This window comes from Andrographis paniculata, unplaced genomic scaffold (assembly GCF_009805555.1).
Source record: "Andrographis paniculata isolate CXL003 unplaced genomic scaffold, ASM980555v1 Contig59END, whole genome shotgun sequence".
NCBI lineage: Eukaryota > Viridiplantae > Streptophyta > Magnoliopsida > Lamiales > Acanthaceae > Andrographis > Andrographis paniculata.
The window spans coordinates 5,898,877-5,925,253 of NW_026137594.1; the positions used below are offsets into that span (position 1 = coordinate 5,898,877).

At 36.0% G+C, this 26,377-nt stretch overlaps 1 protein-coding gene across 4 annotated transcripts in view; it reads right to left on the reverse strand.

Moving 5' to 3' along the window:
* LOC127257818 (transportin MOS14) overlaps positions 1 to 26,377 on the reverse strand; it is a 48,316-nt gene that overhangs the window by 3,441 nt on the left and 18,498 nt on the right. For 2 of the 4 annotated variants that reach the window (XM_051284290.1, XM_051284289.1), the window contains exons 17-22: positions 22,927 to 23,012; positions 15,173 to 15,360; positions 14,452 to 14,544; positions 13,932 to 14,119; positions 13,638 to 13,749; positions 12,925 to 13,079 (exon numbers count right to left, since the gene is read on the reverse strand). In XM_051284290.1, coding sequence (XP_051140247.1) covers positions 12,925 to 13,079; positions 13,638 to 13,749; positions 13,932 to 14,119; positions 14,452 to 14,544; positions 15,173 to 15,360; positions 22,927 to 23,012 — 822 coding nt within the window. The remainder of the gene's footprint in view (positions 1 to 12,924; positions 13,080 to 13,637; positions 13,750 to 13,931; positions 14,120 to 14,451; positions 14,545 to 15,172; positions 15,361 to 22,926; positions 23,013 to 26,377) is intronic. The other 2 variants (XR_007840128.1, XM_051284291.1) reach the window with 2 other exon arrangements.

Sequence of the window (26,377 nt, forward strand, 5' to 3'; positions counted from 1 at the left end):
ACCATTATCATGTGTACCCTTAACTCTACTCTATTTGTTCCTCATCGTCCATTTAATCTTGCTTTTGTGAGTTAACTAACTAGGATCGCAACACAGAGAGGAAAATTGGCAAAGAACTTGAGGTACTCGTTCTTTTCGTAATCCACATCCTATTTACATTTTTTAAAATTTTCATCATTTGTCTCCCACTTACTATACCTATTTGTCACACTTATCCATCTCTCTTCTTAAATTTTTTCGTGAGGCACTTTCTCATCCAGGTTGGCGACATGCAATAGTGCAAGGTCGGCAACATGCAATAGTGGATGAAATGACTGCTTTATATGCTAACAGTACTTGAGACTTAGTACTTTTGCCTTTGGGCAAGTTCTTTGTGGTCTACCGATGGGCCTATGTTGTTGAGGTTGATCTAGATGGTCAAGTTGCTCGCCTTAAGGCCCTTTTAGTGGCTAGAGGCTTCACACAAGTCTTTGGTGAGGATTATATTGAAATGTTCTCGTATGTTGGCAAGATGTCTTCGATGTCTCTTTTTTGCTTAGGTTGTTATACACTCTTGGCCTCTTCATCAGCTCGATATTTAGAATGCATTTCTTCATGGAAAACTTTAAGACAAAAATTTTATGAAGCAACCTCCTGGATTTGTTACTAAAGGGGGGTCTAGCCTCATTTACAAACTATGTAATTCGCTATACAATTTGAGAAAATCTCCGCGTGCTTGGTTTGGTCGATTCAACAATGTTTTACATGACTTTGGCATAATCGAAGTGCATTAGGCCATTCCGTCTTTTATAAATACACATCAAATTGGCAAGTGTTTATACCTTCTTGTGTATGTTGATGATACCGAAAATAATCAAGAAGCGGTCACCCAGTTAAACTTATACATATTTCATCATTTTCAAACTAAAGATATGGGACCATTGAAGTATGTCCTTGGTATTGAAATTGCTAAATCACATGATGGTATTGTCCTATCATAATGGAAGTACGCATTGGATATTTTTGAAGAAATTGGTTTATTTGACTGCAAGCCAATAGATCTCCAACGGATCCATATTGGAAGCTTCTTCTAGGTCATGGGAGCCATTAATTGACGCGGGAAGATATCGAAGAATGGTTGGTAAGCTTAACTATTTCACATTTACTCGACTTAATATCTCATTTGTTGTGAGTGTTGTAAGTCACTTTCTTCAGTCTCCATGCAATACTCACTGAGATGCTGCAATTCAAATTTCGAAGTACATAAAAAGGTCTATTGATAGATAATTATTATACACTAGTCAAGGTCACACATAAATAATTGGCTTCTCAAATCTTGTTTAGGCATGATGCCCATTTAGTAGGCATTCTACTTCAAGGTAGTGATATTGTGGGAGATAATCTTGTTTCATGGAAAAGTAAGAAACATAATGTTGTTGCTCGATCAAATGCAGAGGTAGAATACCGAGCTATAGCATTAGTAACATGTGAACTTATTTAGATAAAACAGCTTCATCATGAACTCATGATAACGGAGGTTTTAGAGATGAAAGTCTTTTGTGACAATCAAACTTCATTTGCATATTGCATCTAATCCTGTATTTCATGAGGACAAAACATATAGAAATTGATTGAATTCATTTTGGTTCAAGAAGGATGTTTATCCGGATGCATTGCTACCCATCATGTTGTTTGAATAACCAACTTGCAGATATTTTTACTAAATCTCTTAGAGGCCCTTGAATTAAATTTCTATGCGACAAACTTGGATCATACGATTTGTATTTGTTGGAAAATTTGCTGTTTCCTTGTACAACTAGATATTCCATGATTCTTGGAATAAAATAGAGCATGATCCTATAATTCATGAAATAAGATTTAAGATAGTTTCTTTTTATGTTTACTAGGAACTTTTGTATATCAATCTTCCTATCCTTGTATGTAAAATGACACCATTTTTGAGAACTAAGATAAAGGATAGATTCAGAGTAGCTCTTTCTTGGGAACTGTTCTTGATTCTCCTAAGCTTTCTCTCCTCCGTTCGGCCAACCTTAATTGTTGGGTTTTCTGGACTATTTCTCAAAGTTCATTAGTCTTAATCACCGGAGGTTACACAATCTGGGGAGGAAATCCGAGTCCAACATGACAGTGAACTTCAAGGCATTCAGTCTGCTTATAAACTAAATGGAAAAAAACTACCTCAAATGGTCTCAACTCGTCCAAGCGATATTGAAAGGAAAATGGAAAAATTAGTCATTTTATTGGACAGGACCAAAGACGGAAGATCCCAAATTTAAATCATGGGATGATGAAGACTCTATCATAATGGCTCGGTTATGGAATTCTATGATCACATAAATCAGCGATACTTTGGTTAAAGATTATTCTTGAAGACCTAAAAATTAAGTAGAAGGGCCTATGAGACTCTACAGCAACAAGTCTGCAAACAACATAGCGTACAATCCGGTGGAACATGACCGGACAAAACATATTGAGATTGACAAACATTCTATCAAAGAGAACCTGGACAATGGATTGATTTGCATGCCTTATGTGTCAACAACCGGTCAACGAGCAAATATTTTAACAAAATGATTGAATAGCTCAATGTTTCAAACTATTGTATCCAAGCTGGAAATGGAAAATACCTATTCAGCAGCTTGAGGGGGAGGGTGGAGATATATGTGAATCAATTTATTATAGGAAACAAATATCTTGTTTCCTTTGTACAGCTAGATATTCATGATTCATGGGATAAGATAGAGGATGATCCCATGATTAGTGGAATAAGATATAGGATAATTTCCTTTTATGTTTACTAGGAAATTTAGTATATGTCTTCCTATCCTTGCATGTAAAATGACACAGAATTTTATAGAATTATTTTCTTCTTCATTTGATTTTTCTGTTCAATATCTGAGAGGGAGTGTTAGATATGTTAGATATATTGGGTTTGTTTGTCCAACCATTTTTTTCTCAATATGATTCCTAATGTATATATTCTATCATATTACAAAAAGTCAACATTCAACATAAAATATTAACTTTTTGTATTACCAACATGGTTCTCTGTACCTCGCATCGAAGAAATATCTTAAACAAAAACACAACAAACAAACCCATTGTATATATAGGTCATTTTTGTATTTAGAATGGTATAGGGACCTTAATATTTTAGGCATTTTTTGTATGTATATATAAGTTTTTCTCTTGTAATTACAGATTAAGGGGAAATAATACCAAACTCACTTGTCTACATAAGTTGGATATTTTGATGCCAACTAGGCAGGATCACTATCTAGTAAATAGTTCGCATCTAGATATTGTATTTTTGTTGGTGGCAATCTTGTATCATTGAAACGTATAATATCATATATCTATTAATTCAAAACAACACTAATTTACATATAATGTAAGTACATAAATCTAGTCTGCTTTGGGCTAGGCCCATAATTAGACCCAACTAAATATATTTACATAATACATATATTTAACAAATCTAACAGCCCCCTTCAAATTGGAGCATAAATGTTGAAGATGCCCAGCTTGTCAGAAAGGTATTGGAGTCGAGGGCTAGGCAAAGCCTTGGTCAGTAGATCGCCAAGTTGGTCTCCTGTTTTGACATGACTTGTAATTACCACTCTTTGTTGAATATTCTCTAAATGAAACGACAGTCAATTTCAATATGTTTAGTCCGCTCATGGAACACAGGATTTGATGCTATGTGAAGGGTTGCTTGATTATCATACCATAATCGTGTTGAAGTCCATATTTGGATTCCCAACTCTATCAAGAACTAACCAATCCAAATAATCTCACAGAATGCGGCATGGCTTAATACTCTGATGCAACACTAAATATGGATACCATAGTCTTTTGTTGCTTTTCCAAGAAACTAGGTTGCCGGCCACAATTAAACAAATACACAATATCCAGATGTTACCTACGATCAACTTTGGAGTCTGAGTAACCACACTAACGGGATAGGCTATGCTGGTTGGGTTACTGTTAGAATCATATCCGTATCTATATCTATATCCATATCTTAGTTAGAATAAATTTTCTTATTTGTTATATATACATGTACTCTTCCCTTTTCTTTTTTTGGAATAATATAACTTTATTTTTCCTCTATTTCTCTATATGGTATCAGATCCAACTAGGGTTTAGGTAAAACTAGAGATTAGTTTCCAATCGCCGCCGCTTCCTCTCAAACCCTAAATATACTAAAACCCTAGTTTTTTCTTCTACTTCAATCTGAGTTATTTTTAAACACGCGCCTCACCGGTGCATTTCTCTCCTCAAAACACCTCGGGTAGTGTTGCTTTCCTCCGCAGCCGCGTATTAGACACACGCGCCGCCGCTGCCGCCACGCGCTGCCAACCAAAACCCTAGTTTTTTCTTCTACTTCAATCTGAGTTATTTTTAGACACGCGCCTCACCGGTGCATTCCTCTCCTCAAAACACCTCGGGTAGTGTTGCTTTCCTCCGCAGCCGCGGGTGAGACACACGCGCCGCCGCCGTCGCCGCCGCCACGCGCCGCCAACTGTCGACAGGAGTTTCTCTCGGAGAGCTTTTTTGGTGCTGTTTCTATGGCTGATCCATTTAAAATTCAAAATTTTCAACCTCTTACTACCGATAAATTACGAGATGCATCTAATTATAAGTTATAGGCGGCATCTATACGACTTTGGTTTAAATGACAAGGGCAATCTGACCACCTTGCAAAGAGAGAGTTAGAAATTAAAGAACTTGATGCCCAATTATGTGCCTGACTCTGGAGTTCCTTGGATTCAACCATACTTCCCACGTATCAGTCATTTGAGACATGCTATGAAGTTTGGAATAAGGCTACTTCCATTTAGCAATAATATTCAGCGCTACTATGATGTAGTCTCCAGTCTCCTTTTACTTAAAGATCACACGCTTGATCTCCCACTTATGCGAGTAAACTGAAGCTATTTGACAAAAGTTTCGTTACCTAATTTCTACCGGATTTGCAAATCCAGAGGCTGCTTGGGATAAATTCTTTGCCGTATTAGCGCTTGTTTACCTTAGCCTGAACTTGATAATGTTCGAGACCAGACACTATGAGGTGCCACCGTACCCATGTTGGATGATTGTTTTGTTCAACTAGTACGACTCTCATCTAGCAACAACACTCTTGTGGCTACTCCATCTACTAATACTCATGATAGTTCCTCAGCTTTGGTGTCTCAAAATCCTAGCTCTGGTAATCGTGATAAAAATCGTAGTGGGCGAAGAAGTCAAGATCGTAGTGGACGTTGTCCAAAATATAGTTATTGTCACAAGATGGGCCATGCACAAGAACGTTGCTTCAAATTACATGGACAACCCCCTCGCTCAACAAATGTTGTTATTACTGATTTGCCTGAAAATTCATCTGACAATATTACCTTACGTGGAGTAGATTATGCTGCATTCCTTCATTATCAAGCATCTTGACAGTCATCCTCCATCAGTACTACTAACTCACCTGATACCCATGCAACTGATCATGAATCTGGTAATCCCTCCTTATTTTCTACCTTTCATCCATCAAATTGACTAACTCATGTTACTCTTGCTAATGGTTTGATAAAGCTTACCCTCAAGCTATTGATAGAGCCTGCCCGTCACCTAATTTCCTCTTCATTCTGTTTTTTATGTCACTCAAAGTCCATTTAATCTCATATCCATTAGTTGTTTCACTAGAGATCTAGATTGTTAAATCTTACTAACTAGTGATTCTCTTGTTATTCAGGATCGCAGCACGGGGCGGACGATTGGTACTGGACGTGAGTCTCATGAGCTATATTACCTAAATGAGTTCCCTCGCAATACCTTTACCATTGCTATATCATCTATTGAGTCTCCCGAATTGTTCCATCAACGATTAGGTCATCCTAATCTGTCTAAATTAAAGTGTTTTTTTTTTTTTTTTTCTTATTTTTCGTAATGTTCACTACCATGTGAGTCATGCGAGCTTGGGAAGCAGTCTCGTACTTCCTTTCCCAAGCACGTCGATAATCGAGCATCTAAGCCCTTTGCACTGGTTCACTCTGATATTTAAGGGCCTTGTCATACTACTTCAACATTTGGTTTTCAATATTTTGTAACGTTTATTGATGATTTTTCTCGATGTATTAGGGTTTATTAAATAAAAAATCGATATGAATAACTCTATATTCAAAAAGCTTTGTGCTGAAATTTGTACACAATTTCATACATCTATCAAGGTATTACTCATCAGACATCGCGTCCTTCCACTCCCCAACAAAATGGAGTGGCTGAGTACAAAAAACGTCATCTAATAGAGACAGCTCGCACTCTCCTCATACATTATAGTGTCCCATTTCATTTTTGGGCTGATTCTATTCTTACAACATGTTTCCTCATCAATCGTCTTTCATTTGCTATTTTAGAACATAAGATTCCCATAACATGTCTTCAGCCTAATGTGTCCCTGTACCCTTTACCTCTCCGTGTATTTGGTTGTAGGTACTTTGTTCATGATCTTTCCCCTGGATTGGACAAATTACGTCCTCGATCCATCAAATATGTTTTCCTTAGGTACTCTCGAGTTCAAAAAGGATATAGATATTATTCTCCTCTCACTTGTCGATATTACCTTAGTGCAAATGTTACGTCTTTGAGTCATCACCATACTTTACAGTGTCATCATCTCCATCCTCAATACCCGTGAGTCTCCTCTTCTAGTTGTCTCCATTCCTAAGCCTCAATTTCAAGTCTATAGTCCTCATACATAGCAGCGTCAGAACATACCTATTCAACCATCAGATGCGCCTATTGATGACTCATTTCCGGTTCCATCACCTTCTCCGGTTGCGACTCCTTAGTCACCTGTCGTCCCACATTGAGGTACACGTAGAGCTGTTAACGAGCCAAGCCAAGTCAATTTTTAAGTGTTCGTTAACGTTCGCGAACAAGATTTGTGTTCGTTCTTTAAGCTTTCGAGCTCGGCTCGTTAAGAATTTGTTGTTGTTTGAGCCCGTGTTCGTGTTCGGCTCGTTTAAGCTCGATTAAGTTCATTCAAGTTCGTTTGTCTCACTTTTTTTTAATTTATATATAAATTAAAAAAATTAAATTATTTTATTTATATATTTTAAATTAATATTTTATTTATTTATAAATTATAATTTTATATGTATATCTAATATTTATAATAAATATATTATTTAAACGAACGTTTGCGAACAAAACTCGAGCTCGTTCGTTAATCAAACGAGCCTATTTATGTTGTTCGGCTCGGTTCGTTAACGTTTGCGAACGAGCTTTAATCGAGCCACATCGAACCGAACCGAGCCAAGTTCACGAACGACTCGGTTCATTTAACAGCTCTAGGTACACGGTCCACTTGTAATCCGAATCCTATTTATAATTTTCTTAATTATCACCGTTTATCTCCTTTCATGTGCAGTATTGTGACTGCTTTATACTCTATCACAGTTCCTCGCTCTTGCCGCGAGGCTTTGGGTCATTCAGAGTGGTATTAGGCTATAATGGAGGAAATATCTGCTTTGCATGCTAACAATACTTGAAAGTTGGTTCCGTTACCGCCAAGAAAGACACCCGTAGCTTGCCGATGGGTTTGTGCCGTCAAAGTTGGATCTGATGGTCGCATTGATCGACTTAAAGCTCGACTTGTTACAAAGGGCTTTACTCAAGTGTATGGAGGGGATTATACAGAAACCTTCTCTCCCGTTGCCAAAATGTGTTACGTTCGTCTTTTTTCTTTCGATGGCAGCAAAGCGTGGATTGCTATTTCATCAGCTTGACATTGAAAATGCCTTTTTGCATGGTGAGCTTAAAGCAGAGGTATATATGGAGCAGCCTCTTGGTTTTGTTGCTCAGGGGGAACCTGGTTTTGTATGTCGCCTTCGTCGTTCACTCTATGGCTTGAAACAGTCTCCACGGGCATGGTTTGGACGTTTCAGTCTTGCTATTAAATAATTTGGTATGACACAATGTTCGTCTGATCATATCGTATTCTTCAAGCATAATTTAGAAGGGCGATGCGTTTACTGAATTATTTTATATTAATGATATTGTCATCACTGGAGATGATATGGATGGTATTACAAAGTTAAAGGAGCATTTACACAATCATTTCCAGACCAAAGATTTGGGACCACTACGGTACTTCTTAGGAATTGAGATTGCCCAATCAAAGAATGATGTTATCCTATCTCAGAGAAAGTATGTTGTTGACATATTAGAAGAAACAAGTATGAATTAATGTAAGGTTATGGATTCCCCTATCGATCCAAATGCAAAATTGCTTCTAGGACAAGGGGAGCCATTGACTCATATTGATGCCGGACGATATGAAAGGCTGGTTGGTAAACTTAATTATCTCACTATCACCCGACCAAATATATCATTTGCAGTAAGTGTAGTGAGTAAATTCATGCAGTCTCCATGTGACTCTCATTGGAAGACACTTATGCGTATTTTGCGGTATATTAGAGTCTCTCGGAAAAAGGATTACTTTATACTAATCATGATCATTATGAAATCATTGGATATTCGGATGCTGATTGGGCCTTGTCTCCAATCGATAAACGTTCTATCTCTGGTTATTGCGTGTTTATTGGAGGCAATTTGATATTTTGGAAAAGTAAGAAACAAGATGTAGTTGCGCGCTCTAGTGCTGAGGCTGAATATCGTGCTATTGCTTTAGCTACATGTGAGTTTCTCTGGATTAAACAATTACTTTGTGAACTCAAATTCTGTGATGTGACAAAGAAGAAGTTATGGTGTGATAACCAAACAACACTACACATTGCATTAAATCCAATATTTCATGAACGAATGAAGTATATCGAAATAGATTGTCACTTCATCGAAGAGAGTATTATCTGGATAATAGATACTAAATATGTGCCTTCAGATGATCAACTTGCAGACATATTTACGAAAGCTCTGAGAGATCCTAGATCCCAATCTATCTGCAACAAGCTTGGATTGTATGATTTGTACGCTCCAGCTTGAGGTGGAGTGTTAGAATCATATCCATATCTTATCCATATCCATAATTTAGTTAGTTAGGATAGATTTTCTAATTTGCTATATATATATATATATATATATATGTACTTTCCCGTTTTCTTTTTTTGGAATAGTATATTTATTTTCCCTTTATTTCTCTACCGTTACAATGAGATAATTTAATTTGCCTACTAGTCTTTTATCTCTTTCAGGCTCCCCAAAAGGTGTCCCTTCAGTTGTAAATATTTGGTTTGGTGTCATAGGGACACTGGATTATTTAGCTATGATCGCTCCCGTTTCAATCAACAAAGCAAGAACATATTTTCATTGAGAGAAAAATATTGTTCTTTCTAAACACCTCGATCCCTAAAAAATATTGTAGCTTACCAAGATCTTTAGTCTAAAATTGTGAGTGGATGGATTCCAATAAAGTTAAGATCCCACTCGTACCACTACCGGTGATAATGTCATCCACATATACTACAACAAGGGTAATTCCAAAATTCATACGACAACAAAATAGAGAATGATCAAATTTGCTCTTCATCATCCCAAACATCTCAACCGTGTAGATGGAGTAGTCTTATAGAGTGTGAGCCTGAGACCTAGTTGACGAAGTTGGAGGTATGAGACCTAAGTATAAATCAACCAATCATCGTCTGAAATGGAAGTAGGAGCACTAGAATCTAAGGGAAAACTAGTAGATTCAAAGAAGGCTACATCCAAAGAAACAAGATAGTGGTTGAGATTCGGACAATAACACTAATAACCCTTCTGAACACGAGAATACCCAACAAAAAAAACACTTGAGGGAATTGGGATCGAGTTTAAAATATGTGGCGGAACATCCCGAACGTAGCATAAACACCCAAAGACTCTAGAAGGGAGAGGAAATAAAGGCTGTGACAAAAACAAAGTTTGATAAGGTATTTCACCTCCCAGAATGGATGATGACAGACAATTAATCAGGAAACAAGGTGTAGAGACAACATCCACCCAAAATATCTTAGGAACCTTCATTTGGAACAATAAAGCGCGAGCAATCTCAAGGAGATGTCAGTTCTTGCATCAACTATCCCATTTTGAGAAGGTGTATCAGTACACAAAGGCTGGTGAAGTATACCATGCTAATACATAAATTGATTAAATTGTTCAAGGAAGTATTCTTTTGCACTATCACTATGTAGACAACGAACTTGAACATTGAACTGAGTTTGAATTTCAACACAAAAGATAGAAAAGTGAGAGAAGACTTCAGAACGAGATTTCATAAAAATATATATGTCATTCAAGAAAAATCATCCACAAAAGTAACAAAATACCGAAAGCTCGGTTTTGACACTACAGGAGAAGGACCCCAAACATCATAATGAACTAATTCAAAAGGATTACTTGACCTTTTACTAGACCGGGGAACAAACGCTAGCCGATGGGCTTAGCAAACTGACATAACTCGCAATCTAAAGACTTACCATGATAAAATTAAGGGTGTAACTATTTCAACAAGGACGGGGAGGGATGACCAAGTCGGCAGTGAACTTCAAAGAGAGTGTGGGTACCCAGAACATACAACACGAGAATCATACTCAATATATGTAGGATATCAAAGATATAGAGCCCTTCTAACACGTGTTATTCACCAATAATCTTCCTCGTCACAAGGTCCTATAACAATCAATGATCGGGAAAGAATGAGACATAACTGTTTAAGGCTTAAGTTAGTTTGTTAATAGAGATGAAATTGAACGCAAGGCCAGGGATAAGTAACACACAATGCAACCGGAAAGATGGTGTAGGATTAGCGTAACTTGGGCATTAGATCTATCCATAAGGTTAACAGATGAATGGCAAGAAGAAATAGAGGATAAAAGGCTCGGGTTACCTGTCATGTGGTCAGTTGCTCCAGTGTCAATGACCAATTTGGAAGAAGAGAAAATGAGACACTTATCTTCTCTTCATTATCTGATTCAGTTGTTGTGTTGATTGACTGAGATGACTTCACCAAGTTGTCTTGGGACATAGTAAGCCGAACATACTCATTGGCAAGATTAGTAACAATGTGAGACTTGCTGTCAGATGTAATCACAATTGTTGTATGAACATTTTGATTCCGATTCTTCAACTAGAATATCTTAGTATGTTCAGGCCATGACAATAATATCAAATGATCCCCCCACTAGTGGAAGTACCACGAGTATCCGATGCCTCTAACTTGACGAGACAGTGTCATCACACTAGCTAACCAATGCATGTACAAGAGTAGAAAAAAAAGAGTGCACATTATCAAAGCGAGAGTGTAGACCGGCCAAAAACTCATCGCCGCCATTTGTTCTCTTTGTTATTGATGAACATGTAAATCAGGGCTAAACGGCCAACATATTTAACTTCTCATAAGTTCTTTTGAAACTCATGAAATATGCCTGAAGTAACTGATCTTTCTGTTCGGCTCGATAAAAACTCTGATAAACATTGTAGATACGCGAAACATTTCCGTCCTCAGAATATAAAAAGCCTAAGTTATCTAACAACTCTTTAACAGTATCACAGGAGTAATTAAACTCACTATACTTGAATTCTTGATTTGGAGGAATAATATGGAATCATCTCTCAACCAATCATCATAACGAGAGTCTGTAGCTAATGGTGGGTCCCTATCTAGATGACAAGGTTCACGTAACACGCGATTAGGTGTGGGACAGCAGTGGATGGAGGGCAGCTGTAGAGATGGCGTCGACTTCAGCAATTCCAACGAAAAACACTGATGAGATCAACCTCCAAACGTCCGATCCCTAAACCCTAGTATAATCGCTTTGATACCATGTAATATTGTATATTCTTATCAATTCAAAACAAAACTAATTTACATATAAATAAAAGTACATAAATCTAGTCTACATTGGACAACTACTTTAGACTAGGCCCCTAATATACAATTAGACCCAATTAAATATATTTACATATATTTAACAGTATCTAACAAAAAGTAAGCAGCAAAGCATCCTTACATGACCTAATGCTAAAGCTAAAGACCAAGGCTAGGGTTTGGCATATGTGAGATAATTTGGATTGAGCATATACTTTCAATACTCAAGTTTGTCAATATTTATAAAATGAAATTATTTCATGATAATCAAGCTGCAAAGCATATTGCTTATAGTATAGTATTTCATGAGTGAACAACACAACTGAGATTGGTATCTTTCTACTGATCAATTTGCCACTGTCCTCACTAAATTTCTTACAGGTCCTCGTATAAGGTGTTTATGTGAAAAGACTAGAATTTATATGCTCCAATTTGAGAGGGAGTGTTAGATAGTATTATGAATTAGGCAATACATAACTGAGCCCATCGAGCTTAATATATACACACACACATATATATTTATATGTACATACTTTGCCATGTTTGTAATCAATTGAAAATAGTAAATTCACGGTGACCATTATTTAACTATGAATAGCTTAATTTTACTAAAACTTTATAATGTTCAAATTCATCTTTATTATATTTTTTAGCAACATAAAATGTGTTTCTTGTTCAACGCACAAGGTCTGACACCTATTAGGAAACAGCATTCCCTCATTTTCTTCATAAAAAATGGGCCATGGAGCTAGAAGATGACAATCTAGCAAAGAATAGTCACCTTAAGATATTTCAAATTGGTAGACAGCTGCTACACCTTGTTTAGAAAGACTAATGACTTATAGAAAGCACACAGATAAAAGCAAAGTTCCTTACTAACATCTAGTAAAAAGGCCAGACAGCCTTCACTTGCTTAGCTAGATGAATTGTTTCTATACTACCCACAGGATAACTTCAGGCATGTTGCCAAATGGAAGGGGTATCAATACTCCTAAGATAAATAAGATAGCGCTAGAGAAGTTTTTACTCACGATGTATCATGCCTAAAGTGTTAGAAATTGAGTATTTACCCTTGACATTGCCGAGACACCAAGAAGTGCGTACACTAGATTGGAAATAATGCCCTCACCACAATGAGAGATGACCCTTATCACCACATCCTGGACAGATTCAGAGGTAGAAGCCTCAGGTTCCAATAGAAGTGAAAGGCCAATCTCCAAAAAGCCTGAAAAGCTCATGGAAGAATTAGGTATGTGATATGTATTGTTTGATGCATTTAAACAAATGAAAGACTGGTGGATAGGAAGCTACACCAAAACAATCAATCTTCCTTATACAACTAATTTAGCTTTCAAACAGCAAAATACCCGAGTTACAAGTTCTGATACATGATGTAATCATATAGAAAATTTAAATGATACTCCTTCCGTCCCAACTCTAAGTACTCTTTTTACTATTTTCATCCGTAGACAAAAAGGTATTCATTTCCTATTTTAATAAAAGTAATCATACATTAATACTAAAGTACCCTTAACTTTTATCTAACTTACAAACATACTATTACACATACAATTAATTTATACATAAAGTCAGAACGGAAAAAATATCAAAACTTCTTACACAATTCCACTAACCAATAAAATATTATTACTTCTTACCGTACTAAGAGACTATTCACTCATACCATGTAATCTATAATTTCACAAAGAATTCATATATACCTTTAAAAAATAATAATAAAAAATAAATTAAAACTAAAGAAAGAAATAAAAAGAAGCCTTACAGATCATATAGGACATTGCTGATAAAGCTGCACCGCGATGTAATGCTGTACAACATATTCCAGCTTTCTGCAATGATACTTCAAGAAGGGGACCAGAGGCAGCTAATACCTCCTGAAATGCATATCAGTAGGAATTATGGTGGATATTATCAGAACATAAAGTAAATTGAAAAAGAGTTCGGGCAGGTAGCTATGCATTTCTGAGGAAACTTCAATGACCTCTAGTAAAATATTTACTTATTTTAAAGTTTGTAATCAGCAGATACAAAGATGTAAGAAACATGACATAGGCACCTTTGGACAACTGCACACATAAGCATATGTGAAATTTGTGTACGCCTCGACCAAGTCAGGCTCTTGATCACATACATAAGACGAAGTAAGAGCCATTACTGATGTTGAGTGAGTAAATCTTTCGAATGCACTAATGAATAGAGGTCCAAATTTTCCCATGCTACCAAATTCTTCAACAATCACAGAAGCTGGAAAAAATTAATGATAATGAGATTCAAAAAGCATAGAAAAGATGAGGCAACACCCAAAACCACAAAGCAACAGAACCTAGCTGAAAAAGGAAGTTATAAAGAACCTGAGAACACTCTAAAAGGGCACACTACAGAACTAACGTATATTTCTTATTCCAACTGACGGATGCCAAAGTAGCAAGCATCTAACTAATATATTAATAAAATTTGACATTACTGGTTAATTATGCATTATCATGTATAGATAACTCATAAACTGTAATTAGATTTTATTAACCTTCACTATTATTCATATTTAGGCACATGACAAGATTTTCATCACATGTCACCTGCTCTTATGTAGCATTCATGACTTTGGAATGACATGAAATTGCTTGTAATAGATTCCAAAACCTTTGGCAATCGTTCTTGGAAGTTCTGACCTGAAAATAAACTTAACAGATAGTCAGATACTATAGAGTGTACTTCTTACTTTGAAATATTAATATAGACACAAAAATTTATACAACAGGACATTGTAACGTTGATGATAAACAAAAGATTCATTCTATAGAATGAACTGCTGAACCAATACCATTTTCTCCCCACATTTTTCCACATCTGTGCATTATGTTACATCGTGAAACCTAGCATATGAAATTTTATCACGCATGAATAGTCATGAACATAAAAATTTGATAGTTTTTGAGTTTTGCCTGGGTTTTTGAAGTTAGTACCTACCTCATCTCAGGTATAAACAGTTAAGTTATTTAACTTTTAGTATCTTAAAGACAACCTTAATATTTCTCTATGCTCTTTACCCCTCCATAATATTCAGTAAGAGGTATCATTTTATCTTTCACAATTTCACATTCTTATCATCAACATGAGAACTAGAGGTAAGCTATTAACATAACACTATACCTATCTATTTGATATGATAGCATGCAATATAAGTAACTTAATGATAACTATCTGGTCATCTGTCATCAGTCATCATTGTATCGAGCCCACATCACAGATTTCAACTGGTCAACTAGTCCAAAATAAAATATATGAAAACAGTGAAACCTGATGCCTGGACTGCAAGTGTAAGAGTCCTGCAAGCAGCTACAGACAAGCTCGAATTTGCAATGTGACTGGACAGAAGGAGCTGCTCAAGCATTGGCCACAACACTTCAAGCAAAGAAACTATAGATTCCTCTGGTCCCATTACAGTAGAACAATGTGTTGCAAGACAATTAAGTACAGTTCCAATCCTGAAATAAAACAAGTGATTTAGCTACAAGATGTTGATATTTGAGATGTTTTAAAATATATTTAGAAGAAATATATTATATTTATGGTAGTTGTCTTATTTAGGGTGTGTTTGTTTGGGGGTTTGGATTTTGAGTTGGGATTTGAATAGTAAAAATTTTGAATTTGAATAGTCGTATGATGTGATATAAATAGGTGTTGATGTGATATTTTGAATGTAAAATTGATTCTTAGTATAATATAAAAAATGAAAAATAGGTGTTTGATTTGATATTTTTTGGGTGAAAACATGGGATGAATAGTGGAAATCTAATCCAATCCCCCAAACAAATGCACCCTTAAGAGATTCGTAGAATTCTTACCTTATTTAGATGATTTGTATATTACTATAAATATGTACGTATTCTTACGAATGATATAAAGAATTTCAATTTCATATTCTAACAAGATGTAATGCGAGGTCTCGACAATATATGAAAAGCATCAATGGATGAAGGAAAGCAGAAAAAAGAAAGTGAATGTTTGTATCACTGGATCTTTAACTCTTATACATGAAATCACTAAATTCAAATATTAAAGCATGAAACCAGCATGACAAACAAACCAACAGGCAAAGACAAATATATAGCTTGCCTATGCCATGCCATTCATTCTGTTGTAATTAAGTAGATGCCATCTTGTAAATAACGTCAAACTTAAACTGATCTTTTCCATCTTCACTATCAAAGCAAATTTTGGTTATTGCAGTCACAAAATTAAATGTTTTTTAATTAAAAACCAAAAAAAAAAACAAACAGACAAAAAATCATAACATAAACAAATTCTGAAATGCAAAACAGGATACATCTCGTAAGACCATGGTTGTCACGGCGCCCTTTTGCGGCGCGGCGCTAGGGGACCACCATACCACCATGGCGACGTGGCGCCCACCATGGCGACAAAATAGCAAACGCGGCGTACTATGTATAAAATTAAATAGATATATATATTTTTATAAATATCATAAATCCGTAAAAATAATACATTATCAACTTCCTATTAATCTTCAAAGTTTCATATGCCTTCAATCATAAAAAGAAATATAATACCATAAAAAATATAATTTCAATCATCAAACAAAACAAAATACTATCTATGAATCTCTAAACCGCCAATTTTATCATCTCAAATTTCAACAATCAAAGAGCTCAAGTCCACCACTACCACTAAGAATATCTTCCAAATCATCATCATCATCAATGTCATCATCTAACGATACATCTTCATCGTTTAATTCTTGCTCCATCAATGCCAAAGTTGACGCTTTCTTAGGACGTCTAGAGTATAATTGTATTGATGAACCCGATGTATCTCCGATATTTCCCCTTCTAGGAATATTGCGGCGTTCAAGATTGGCCGATGCACCTATAGCTTCATCAACATGACTCCATGTAAAATCCTCTCCCGAATGAACTACATCATTGGTGTCTAGAATCCACTAATTATCCCATTCAAATTCCTCAACACCAAAGAATTTTAGTTTTTTCCTTCATCGCGCTTCTTTTGAAATCTATTCGTAATTTTTCGATTGTATTGAACGAAAACTAAATCGTTCAATCTCTTATACTCCAATCTATTTCGTTTTTCCGTGTGAATCTAAAAAAAATAAATTATAATATATTAGTATATGACTACGATAGCAATAATGCTTAATATATTATTTATATAAATAATTAAATACTTACAAATTCGAATGAGCTCCAATTGTGTTCACACTGGGAGGACGAACAACAAAGACTAATTATACGGAAGGCAAATGATTGAAGCTCGAAATGAAGGCCTCCAATAATGCTTCTGACCCTCTCATTCAGTGTTCTAATAATCCTTTATGCCACTCCGTTCTGCTGAGGAGTGCTTGGGACAGTCTTGATCATCCGGATCCCGTGTTCAGCACAATACTCGGTGAACTCTGTGCTGATGTATTCATCTCCATTATCCAATTTCAAGCACTTCACCTTCAGGTTAGTTTCTAGTTCAACAGCAGTCTTCCATTCTTAAAAGTATTGAAAACTTCATACTTCTTTTTAAGAAAATAGACCCATACCTTTCGTGTTGAATCATCGATGAACGTTACATAATAGTTTGATCCACCAAAGGAAGAGACTAGTGCTGGTCCATAAACATCAGAGTGAACCAATTCCAACTTCTGAGCTTTCAGTGTCTGCTCCGTCTTTACAAAAGAATCTTTCTTTTTCTTGCCAAGCACACAGGACTCACAAAACTCGGAATCCACCTTCTTTAGATCTGGAAGCTTTACTCTTGCGACAAGCATCTTCATTCATTTTATGCTCATGTGGCCAAGTCGTTGGTGCCATAAAACAAACGGACTTTGCTTCCTGGTTATTGCATTTGCTTCATTTTCAGAGACATCGACCATGTATAGAGTACCTCTCTTCTTGCTCCGGGCAATTACGAGATTGCCTTTGACGATTATCCATTGCCCTCCTCCAAACATGACGTTATATCTCTCATCATCCAGCTGCCCAATGGAGACGAGCATTTTCTTAAGATTAGGGATTACCCTAACGTCATTCAACGTCCAGATCGTGTCCGAAGGAGTCTTTAGATCTATGTCACCCATCCCTGTGATGTCAAGAGAGTCGTTATTAGCCAAACGAACTTTACCAAAGTTACTTGTCTGTAGATTCTTCATCTTCTTCGTGCTAAAAGTAGCACGGAATGATGCACTAGAATCCATAATCCACGACTTAGTTGAATTCTCAACACATGAAATGAGTGCATCGTCTGAGCTGTCTGTAGCGGCATTCACCTTCTTTTGCTCTGGCGGTTTTGAGCATTGATTTCTAAAGTGCCCATACTCTTTGCAATTCCAACATTGAATGTCTTTCCTTGGCTTTGACTAACCCCTCCTTCTGGAATTTGATCGTCCTCTTCCATTCTCCTTTTCTTTCCGTGCTCAACAGGGCGTTTTAAATTTCACCATCGTATATCCTCTCCAATGATGCCATCAAAAGTGAGTTTAGAGTTTCCTGCTGAACTACTGACGTCTATGACTATTCCTGACCAACTTTCAGGTAATGAGGATAACAAGAGCAAAGCCTGAACTTCATCATCAAATTTAATATTCACCGACAACAACCGGGATATTATAGTATTGAATTCGTTTATATGCGATGTAACAGACCCACCTTCTTTCATTCTCGTATTCACTAATTGTCTTTTTATAAATACCTTGTTGGAAGCAGATGGCTTCTCGTACATGTTTGTCAACGTCCTCATCAACCTATATACGGTAGTCTTCTTTAGAATGGTAAGTCCAACGTTTTTGGCTAGCGTAGATCTGATAACTGACAAGGCTTTCTTGTTAAGGATTGTCCATTCATCATCGCTCATCTTCTCTGCTTGTCTTCCTGTCAAAGGCAAATCCAGATCCTTCTGGCAAAGCAAATCCTCGACTTGCACCTTTCACCAACCGAAATCTTTTCCGTCGAACTTATCAATCTTGGTCTTTCCGTCCTCAGACATGATTTAATCATGCAAATACGAATTCTGCAATTTGCGGGATGCGTCGGACGGATCTGCAGCGTGCTGTCGGCGATCAGGGCTGTCGAGTAGACTGGGCGACGCTGCTGCGGGATATGACGCACTGACGGGGCTGACAGCTGACGGGTCTGACGGCTGATATGGCTGACGCTGCTCTGACACAGTTCTACCCTGCTCCAATTGCGGTGTGTTTTGCTGTTCTTGAACAAGTGTGACTCTAGTGAACAACCTCGCTTTGATACCACTTGTTATGATTAATTTTTACACGCACACAAATAAGAAAGTAGAACACAAAGAATTACGTGGTTCGGCCGATTAGGGTTATCGACCTACGTCCACGGGGGCAACCAGAAAAAGCTTTTCTTATTACTGTGAGGCAGCTATATCTTTTACAAGTACAAGAGGGGGTATTTATAGACTAGGTTTAAGGTTAATAACAATTGGGCCCAAACTCCTAAAGAAGCCTAAACTTAACAGAATACCAATGAACAAGTACCTGAGGGCTTCTCAAGACGGTTGATTAAAGACCTTAACCTCTCAATTTCCTCCTGATTAAGGCCACACAGCTCTTCACTTTGTGGTACAGTAGCGACATGTACTCGTCCAACATGGTTTAGGGGCCCTTTATTCCTTGATTGGTCTCCCCTTTATTCCACTCTCGGCTTGAGGGCTTTCCATGAAGCTTCCAACATTTCTCTCGAGTATGCCAAGGTTTTTTGCAATAAGTACAAGACAACTCGTCGCGTCTGTAACTTAGGTTGAATACTCATTGTTTCAAGGGCTACTATTTTTTCTGGGTCCAAGGCTGTTTTGGTATCATTAGCCACCATAGCTACGCTATCAACACTTTATGGTTCTAACATCACAAACCTCCTACTTTCTTCTCCTCGAATAAGTGCTACAACTTCATTGAGGTTTGGAAGTTCCTGTTTACCAAGGATCTGGACTCTCACTTGATCAAATTCTGGATTTAGACCACATAGAAAATTATAAAACCCTGTCTTTCTCAAGAAATTCCTTTAGAACTGCTGCATCTGCGGAGCACTTGGTGTTTATTACCCTGTAATGGTCAAGTTCCTGCCACAATGATTTTAATTGATTGGCATACTCAGTTACAATTTTCGTCCCTTGTTTTGCAGCCATCGTTTTCATCTTGACTTTATACATCTGAGCCGCATCTTTAGACTTGGAATAGGTTTCTTGAATAGCATCCCAAACATCCTTGGCACTATTCAAGAACATGCAAGTATCGCTGATTTCAAGGATCATAGAATTCCATAACCAAGCCATTATCATAGAGCCTTCTTCATCCCATGCTTCAAATTTGGGATCTTTAATGAGATGACTAATTTTTCCTTTTCCTTTCAATGTTGCTTGGACGAGTTGAGACCATTTGAGGTAGTTCTTTCCATTTAGTCTATAAGCAAACTGGATGCCTTGAAGTTCGCCGGCATGTTGGACTCGGATTTCCTCCCCGGACTGTGCAGTCTTTGGTTGGTCGGACATATTATAACTTGCAGCCTCCGGTGATTAGGACTAATAAACTTTGAGAAATAGTCCAAAAAACTCAGCAATTAAGGCTGGTCGAATGGAGGAAAGAAACCTTAGCAAAATCAAGAACAGTTCCCAAGAAAGAGCTGCTCTGATACCATCTCAGATTTTGAATAGAACAATCAAATGAAGAAGAAAAATAATTCTCTCAAAAAGTTATGTCACCTTACATACAAGGATAGGAAGACTTATATACAAAAAAATCTAATAAAAATAGAAGGAAAATATCCTAAATCTTATCCCATGAATTATGGGATCATCCTCTACCTTATCCCATGAATCATGGGATCTCCAACTGCATAAAGGAAACAAGATATTTGTTTCCTAAAATAACTGATTCACATATTTTTCCGCATCTATATCTCATTTTGATTGTTACCTCCTTACATATTTGATAATGTAAAACTAGACTACATCTTGTACGGCCAACTTAGTGTGTTACAGCTGCATAACCAAACTTTTCCCTAGTTGCACAGATAGTCATTCTCTCAAACTTACAGTACAATATTTGGGCAATCGCCATAAAAATCAATAACTTATTAATTCAAGAATATACAATCTATACATGTTATCCAATGTAGTAGATAAAAATAAATCAATGGATAATGAATAAATAGCATTAAGGTTTTCTGATATACTGTGACCTGGCAACATTTGTGATATCGCAAGGCAATTGGTAAAATTTCAATTTCTAAATAATATTATAGTAACAAGAGAAAGTTCATTAAAATATACTCCCCTGTCCCAAACTTTTGCCACTACTGTCCCAAAATTTTTGCAACTTTACTTTCTTTATACTAAGGTTTTTTTCCCTCTTTTACCCTTATAAATATAATTTATAAAATCATTCTAAACAAAAATAATGCTAAAATGGTAAAAAACTACCAAAATTAACTACCTAAAAACCGTGTCAAAAGCAGACATTGCAAAAAAGTTATGGGGCAGAGTGAGTACAAACTAATATTGTCTATGCTAACAATGTAAATGATGAATGAATGATAAAAACATGATAATAAAAGGCAATGTCAATACTGGATTTCTTCACCCAACCTATTTTTTTGGTGGCACGATTTTTCCATAAATATCATAAAAAATACAATATATACATATTAACACAATATATGTAATATGTATATATTCTATTAACACAAAAAAATCAACAATTCAATACAAAATATTATTTTTTATATTCTCGACATGATTACCCATACCTAACATAAAAAAAAAACACATTCATCTAAAAACACAAAGTGAACACAATGATTAATATGACTGGCTGACACCGGGAATTGAACCATTAAAGTAAGCATCCAATATCAGCCTTCTATTCAACATCAATTGTTACTTAATTATCAAATGCTCGAATCTTGTCAAGGATCCCATGTCATATGGCAAGACATTCCATTTTTCATCAAACAGTTATACATTGACAATGAAAAATTCTACGCAGTACAAGAATCCAGCCAAAAATATAACAAAGGCCAACATGATTGCATTGTATAGGTCTAGTAAGATATTTTGGGAGTTTACAAGACCATTGGAAGCAATTAGCAAATTAAAACAGTATCAGATTGAAAAAAAAAAACCAACAAAAAGAAAAAAAAAAAAAAAATTCCCCCAGTTTTTCCTTGCACAACTCATAGCCTCTTGTGAAAAAGTAATATCTATTACATTTTATCTTATATTCAATGATATCCGTAACATAACAATATAATGTCAAGTTCTTAAATAAAATGATTAAAGATGTGCAAATATATAATTTAATGAATGTTAATCATTATTGACATTTGACTAGAAAATAATAGTAGTAAATTATTGTAATTGAAAATGAAAACATGATATTGTTCGAAGGATACAGATCATTACAAACTTTTTAAATAAAAAAGAGGTTTATAAAATATCTGATTTGAACTATATACTCTGTAATATTATTTCAAATTAAAAATAATTATCAATACAAATTTAATAATGTCATGATTATAATTAGTTGTTACAATAATATAATATCTTACAAAACACCTCACCATTTCATACACACTTTTAATCCTATTTAACTAAATACTCGAATAATTTATTTTAAAAACAAAACATCATAAGACATGAGGCTCGCAAAACCTCTAAAAGAAACTATTCCAAATAGGATCCTAGTGCTTTGGAAACAAAAGGATCCACTCAATACAGGTATACTGAACAAATCAAAGCACTTGTTGTTTGGTTTTCGTAATTCACTTTCTAGACCTTTGTAACTATAGTTATGTTCACTCTAATAAATCTCCTTATTGCAAAATAAATAAACAAATAAATAACACACACATGGCGCTGGAAAAATGGCTTAAAGTGAATAAACTTTTTATAAGTGAGAGGTAAGCTAAGCTTAATAAATTATTCACGCAACACTCCCATGACTAATATATGTTAAGCTAGGGAACAATAGAAGGAATACAGTTCACCAAGGAACACACAAAGGTACAAACCTATGTAGCCCTCTTCTTGCAGCATCAATTGATTCACTATGTGTAGATGGGCTTTGCCTCAAAGTATGCCTCAGGTCTTCTTCAACCTGAAATGATTTTGGAACTCCTTAGTGAATTAGAATTTGCAGAGCAAAGTTAAGAGAGGTTGTTCAATAATTCTTTGACTAATTTAAGGTGGTTGCTTTCTGGGAGAAGGGATGGGGGAGAGGATCTTAAGACAGCATTGTCAGAAAGAGACACACTTCAGGAAAGAGTGCTGGGACAAACTTATATATATTTGTACATTTTTTCTTTAAAGTTTGAATTATTGCAATGATTGAGAGAATCATTAGATACATGAAGCCAAAGAAGGAAACAGTAGGAAAGAGTGACAAACTAAAGCCAGACAGATATAGGTACTACATACTCCCAAGGAGAAAATATTAATTTTATATACATCTACACATTTGGTTGCATTGTCCAAGGTCAGTTGGGAGAATGGATCCTCAAGAGATAGTCCTGCTGAAGAATCCTCCCAACATTTAGCAACTCCAACAATGCACATCCCGCTAAACAAGGAAGATAGGGACTGTAATTTGACCATGGCTCTTTTATCAATTCAATAATTGCAACACAAATAATAGCCTTACAGAACTAAGAGTCATAATCCAAAGGATTACCATTCAGCACCATGCAATATAAGGGGTCATGAAAATTGAGAAACTTGAAGTACAATTGGAATTTAATATTAAAATTATGGATGCATCCAGTGGTGTCAGAAGCATTTGTAAGTTATCAAGAACTGTAAAGACAGTATTCAGAATCAGCACTGCATCTTTCGGGAATCTACCTTTCCCAGCAATCAAATTGACTTGAAAAGTGTTACTCCATACAGAAATGTGAAACATTCCCAGAAAATCAAATTCTTTCAAGAAAATCCACTGGTTCCAAAAACAATGCAGTGGCACTGGCAAGACATTAGTTCTAAGTTCATGTATCTCTGCCTCATGATGGGAATGCATGAAGAGGATCTTTTAAAACATTTACTCCAACCATTCTAGTGTTACAAAAGTTAACGCGCCTTAAATCACAAGTGCTTAGCAAAATTCATGCAACCAAACTGTTGAAAGTTCCAAGCCTACATTGGAGCTCCAATTTCTTCATACCACTCCTCAACCTCACAAAATTCATAAGGTTCAACACCAAAACCTAAATAAATGAGCAAATATTGGGTACAGTATTGTGCATGTACTAGAATCATATAACATCTCACCAAATACATTGCTACATCTCAGCTCACATAAATAGATCTTCATATACATCTCTTCCCAATAACAGAACATACCTTTTATATAACAACTTCCAAAAGCACCTTTAACCAGGATTTAGCACAAACCCTACAAACATTTTGCCTGCATTGTATGCAATGATAGCAAAACTGCTAGATTGGTTCATTTGATCTTTTTTTTTTTTTTTTTGTTGGGAAAGAAAGAAAGTTATTTAATATAAGAGATAGAATGGTTAAAACCAAAGGAGCAAAGGGGCTAAATAGTCAATATGGGAGCAAAATCATAGGCCAAAAAACTGGTCTAGAATTACAACCAAACTAGAAGAATTTTGTTTCCTATTGCTCAACATCTTGTGGTGGAAGGTAATGTAGGGGAATTTGAAGATGTTAAGGCTATAAGAAAATAGAAGGGGGAACCAAAGACAAGTAGAACGAGCGGTAGAAAAAAAAATCCTTCTCTATCACATTAAATCTTGAAGAATTGATAACTTACAAATGGAATGAGCACCCTAATATATACACCTAGCTAAAGAGGGAACTAATGTATATCTAAATTGTCAAAGAGTAGTTGAGTTGTAAGCTCTGTAAATATGTTAGGAAAATCAATTTGTAACCCCTTAAATTGAGGGAATTAGTCAATCCCTTTAATTGAGTGAATTAGTTAGTTTGTTTCCAATCTTTTCCTTCTCGTTGTAATCTTATATTTGTTTCTATCTTTTCTTTCTCCTTGTAATCTTCTATTTAAGACCGTTTACTATCAATTCAAATAAATGTGGAAATACATAATCTTTTTTCTCTCATCTCTAATTTCCCACATGGTATCAAAGCTCTAGTATTTTCTTTCTAGGTTTCGTAGTCTTCTTCTAGCAATCTTCATTGCTGTATTTATGTTCCAACTTTTATTAATGTGAATTTCTCTTCTTCACCAAGTCATGTCTGAAACCACCATCTCCAACAATTTCAACCCCTCCGAAGAATCCAATTTTGTTCAGATAATTTGAGAATTGCAGCCTGAGGAAAATCCAACAATAAAGGAGTTCAGCAATGAAAAATTGAGAAGTTGAGAAGCTTGTTGGGGTCTCTTGAGAAGCCTATTGGAGCATGTTCAATGGCTCTTTCACGTAAACCTGTTTGCATAAGTGTCTTAGACAAATTATATACCGACTCTTGGATCATGGACTCCGGTGCTATAGACCATATGATCCTCACATCTCAACTCTTCCACACCTATACCTCATGGCCAAGTAAGAGAAAATTTGTCGTGGCCAATGGCTCCTTAGCCACTGTTGCAGGGATTGGAGATTAACATACCACACCTAGCTTTATCCTTAAAAACGTTCTCCATGTACCCAAACTGTCAACAAGTCTTGTGTCCATTCAAAAGTTGACTCGTGACCTCAAATCCTATGCAGTTTTTTGTTCTTCTTATTGTGTTTTTAAGGTCTAGGACTCGGGGAGGACGATTGGACTTGCTAAGGAAATGAACAGTCTTTACCACCTTGAACCATCCAAAAAACTTGTCTTCTTTCCTTAGTTCTTCGAATAAAAATGTCATTTGGCTATATCACCTACGTCTTGGTCATCCCTCTTGAAGGTTTTAAAAATAATGTTTCCTCATTTGTTCCAAAGATCAGATATTTATGAGTTCCATCGCGACATCTGTGAATTGGCAAAACATACCCGTGCATCTTTCCCTATTAGCAATAAAAGAAGTATTCATCCTTATCATTTGATTCATAGTGACATATGGGGCTCTTCCACTATACCTAATGTTTCTAGGGCTCGTTGGTTTGTGTCCTTAATTGATGATTGAACTCGAGTTACATGGCTCTTTATTCTTAAACAAAAATCTGATGTTAGCACTGTTATACCTAATTTTTATTCAATTGTTCAAAATCAATTTTGGGTCAAAATAAAAAGCTTTGAAAATCAATTTGGGGTCAAAATAAAAAGCTTTAGGACTGACAATGCTAGAGATTATTTCAATCAGATTCTATCACCTTACTTTCAATCATAGGGGATTATCCATGATTCATCATGTGTGGACACACCTCAACAAAATGGGTGGATGAAAGAAAAAATGGGCATTTACTCAACACCACCCGAGCCTTACTGTTTCAAGGGACTGTTCCTAAGTCCTATTGGGGAGAAGCCGTTCTTACTACCACATGTATGATAAATAGA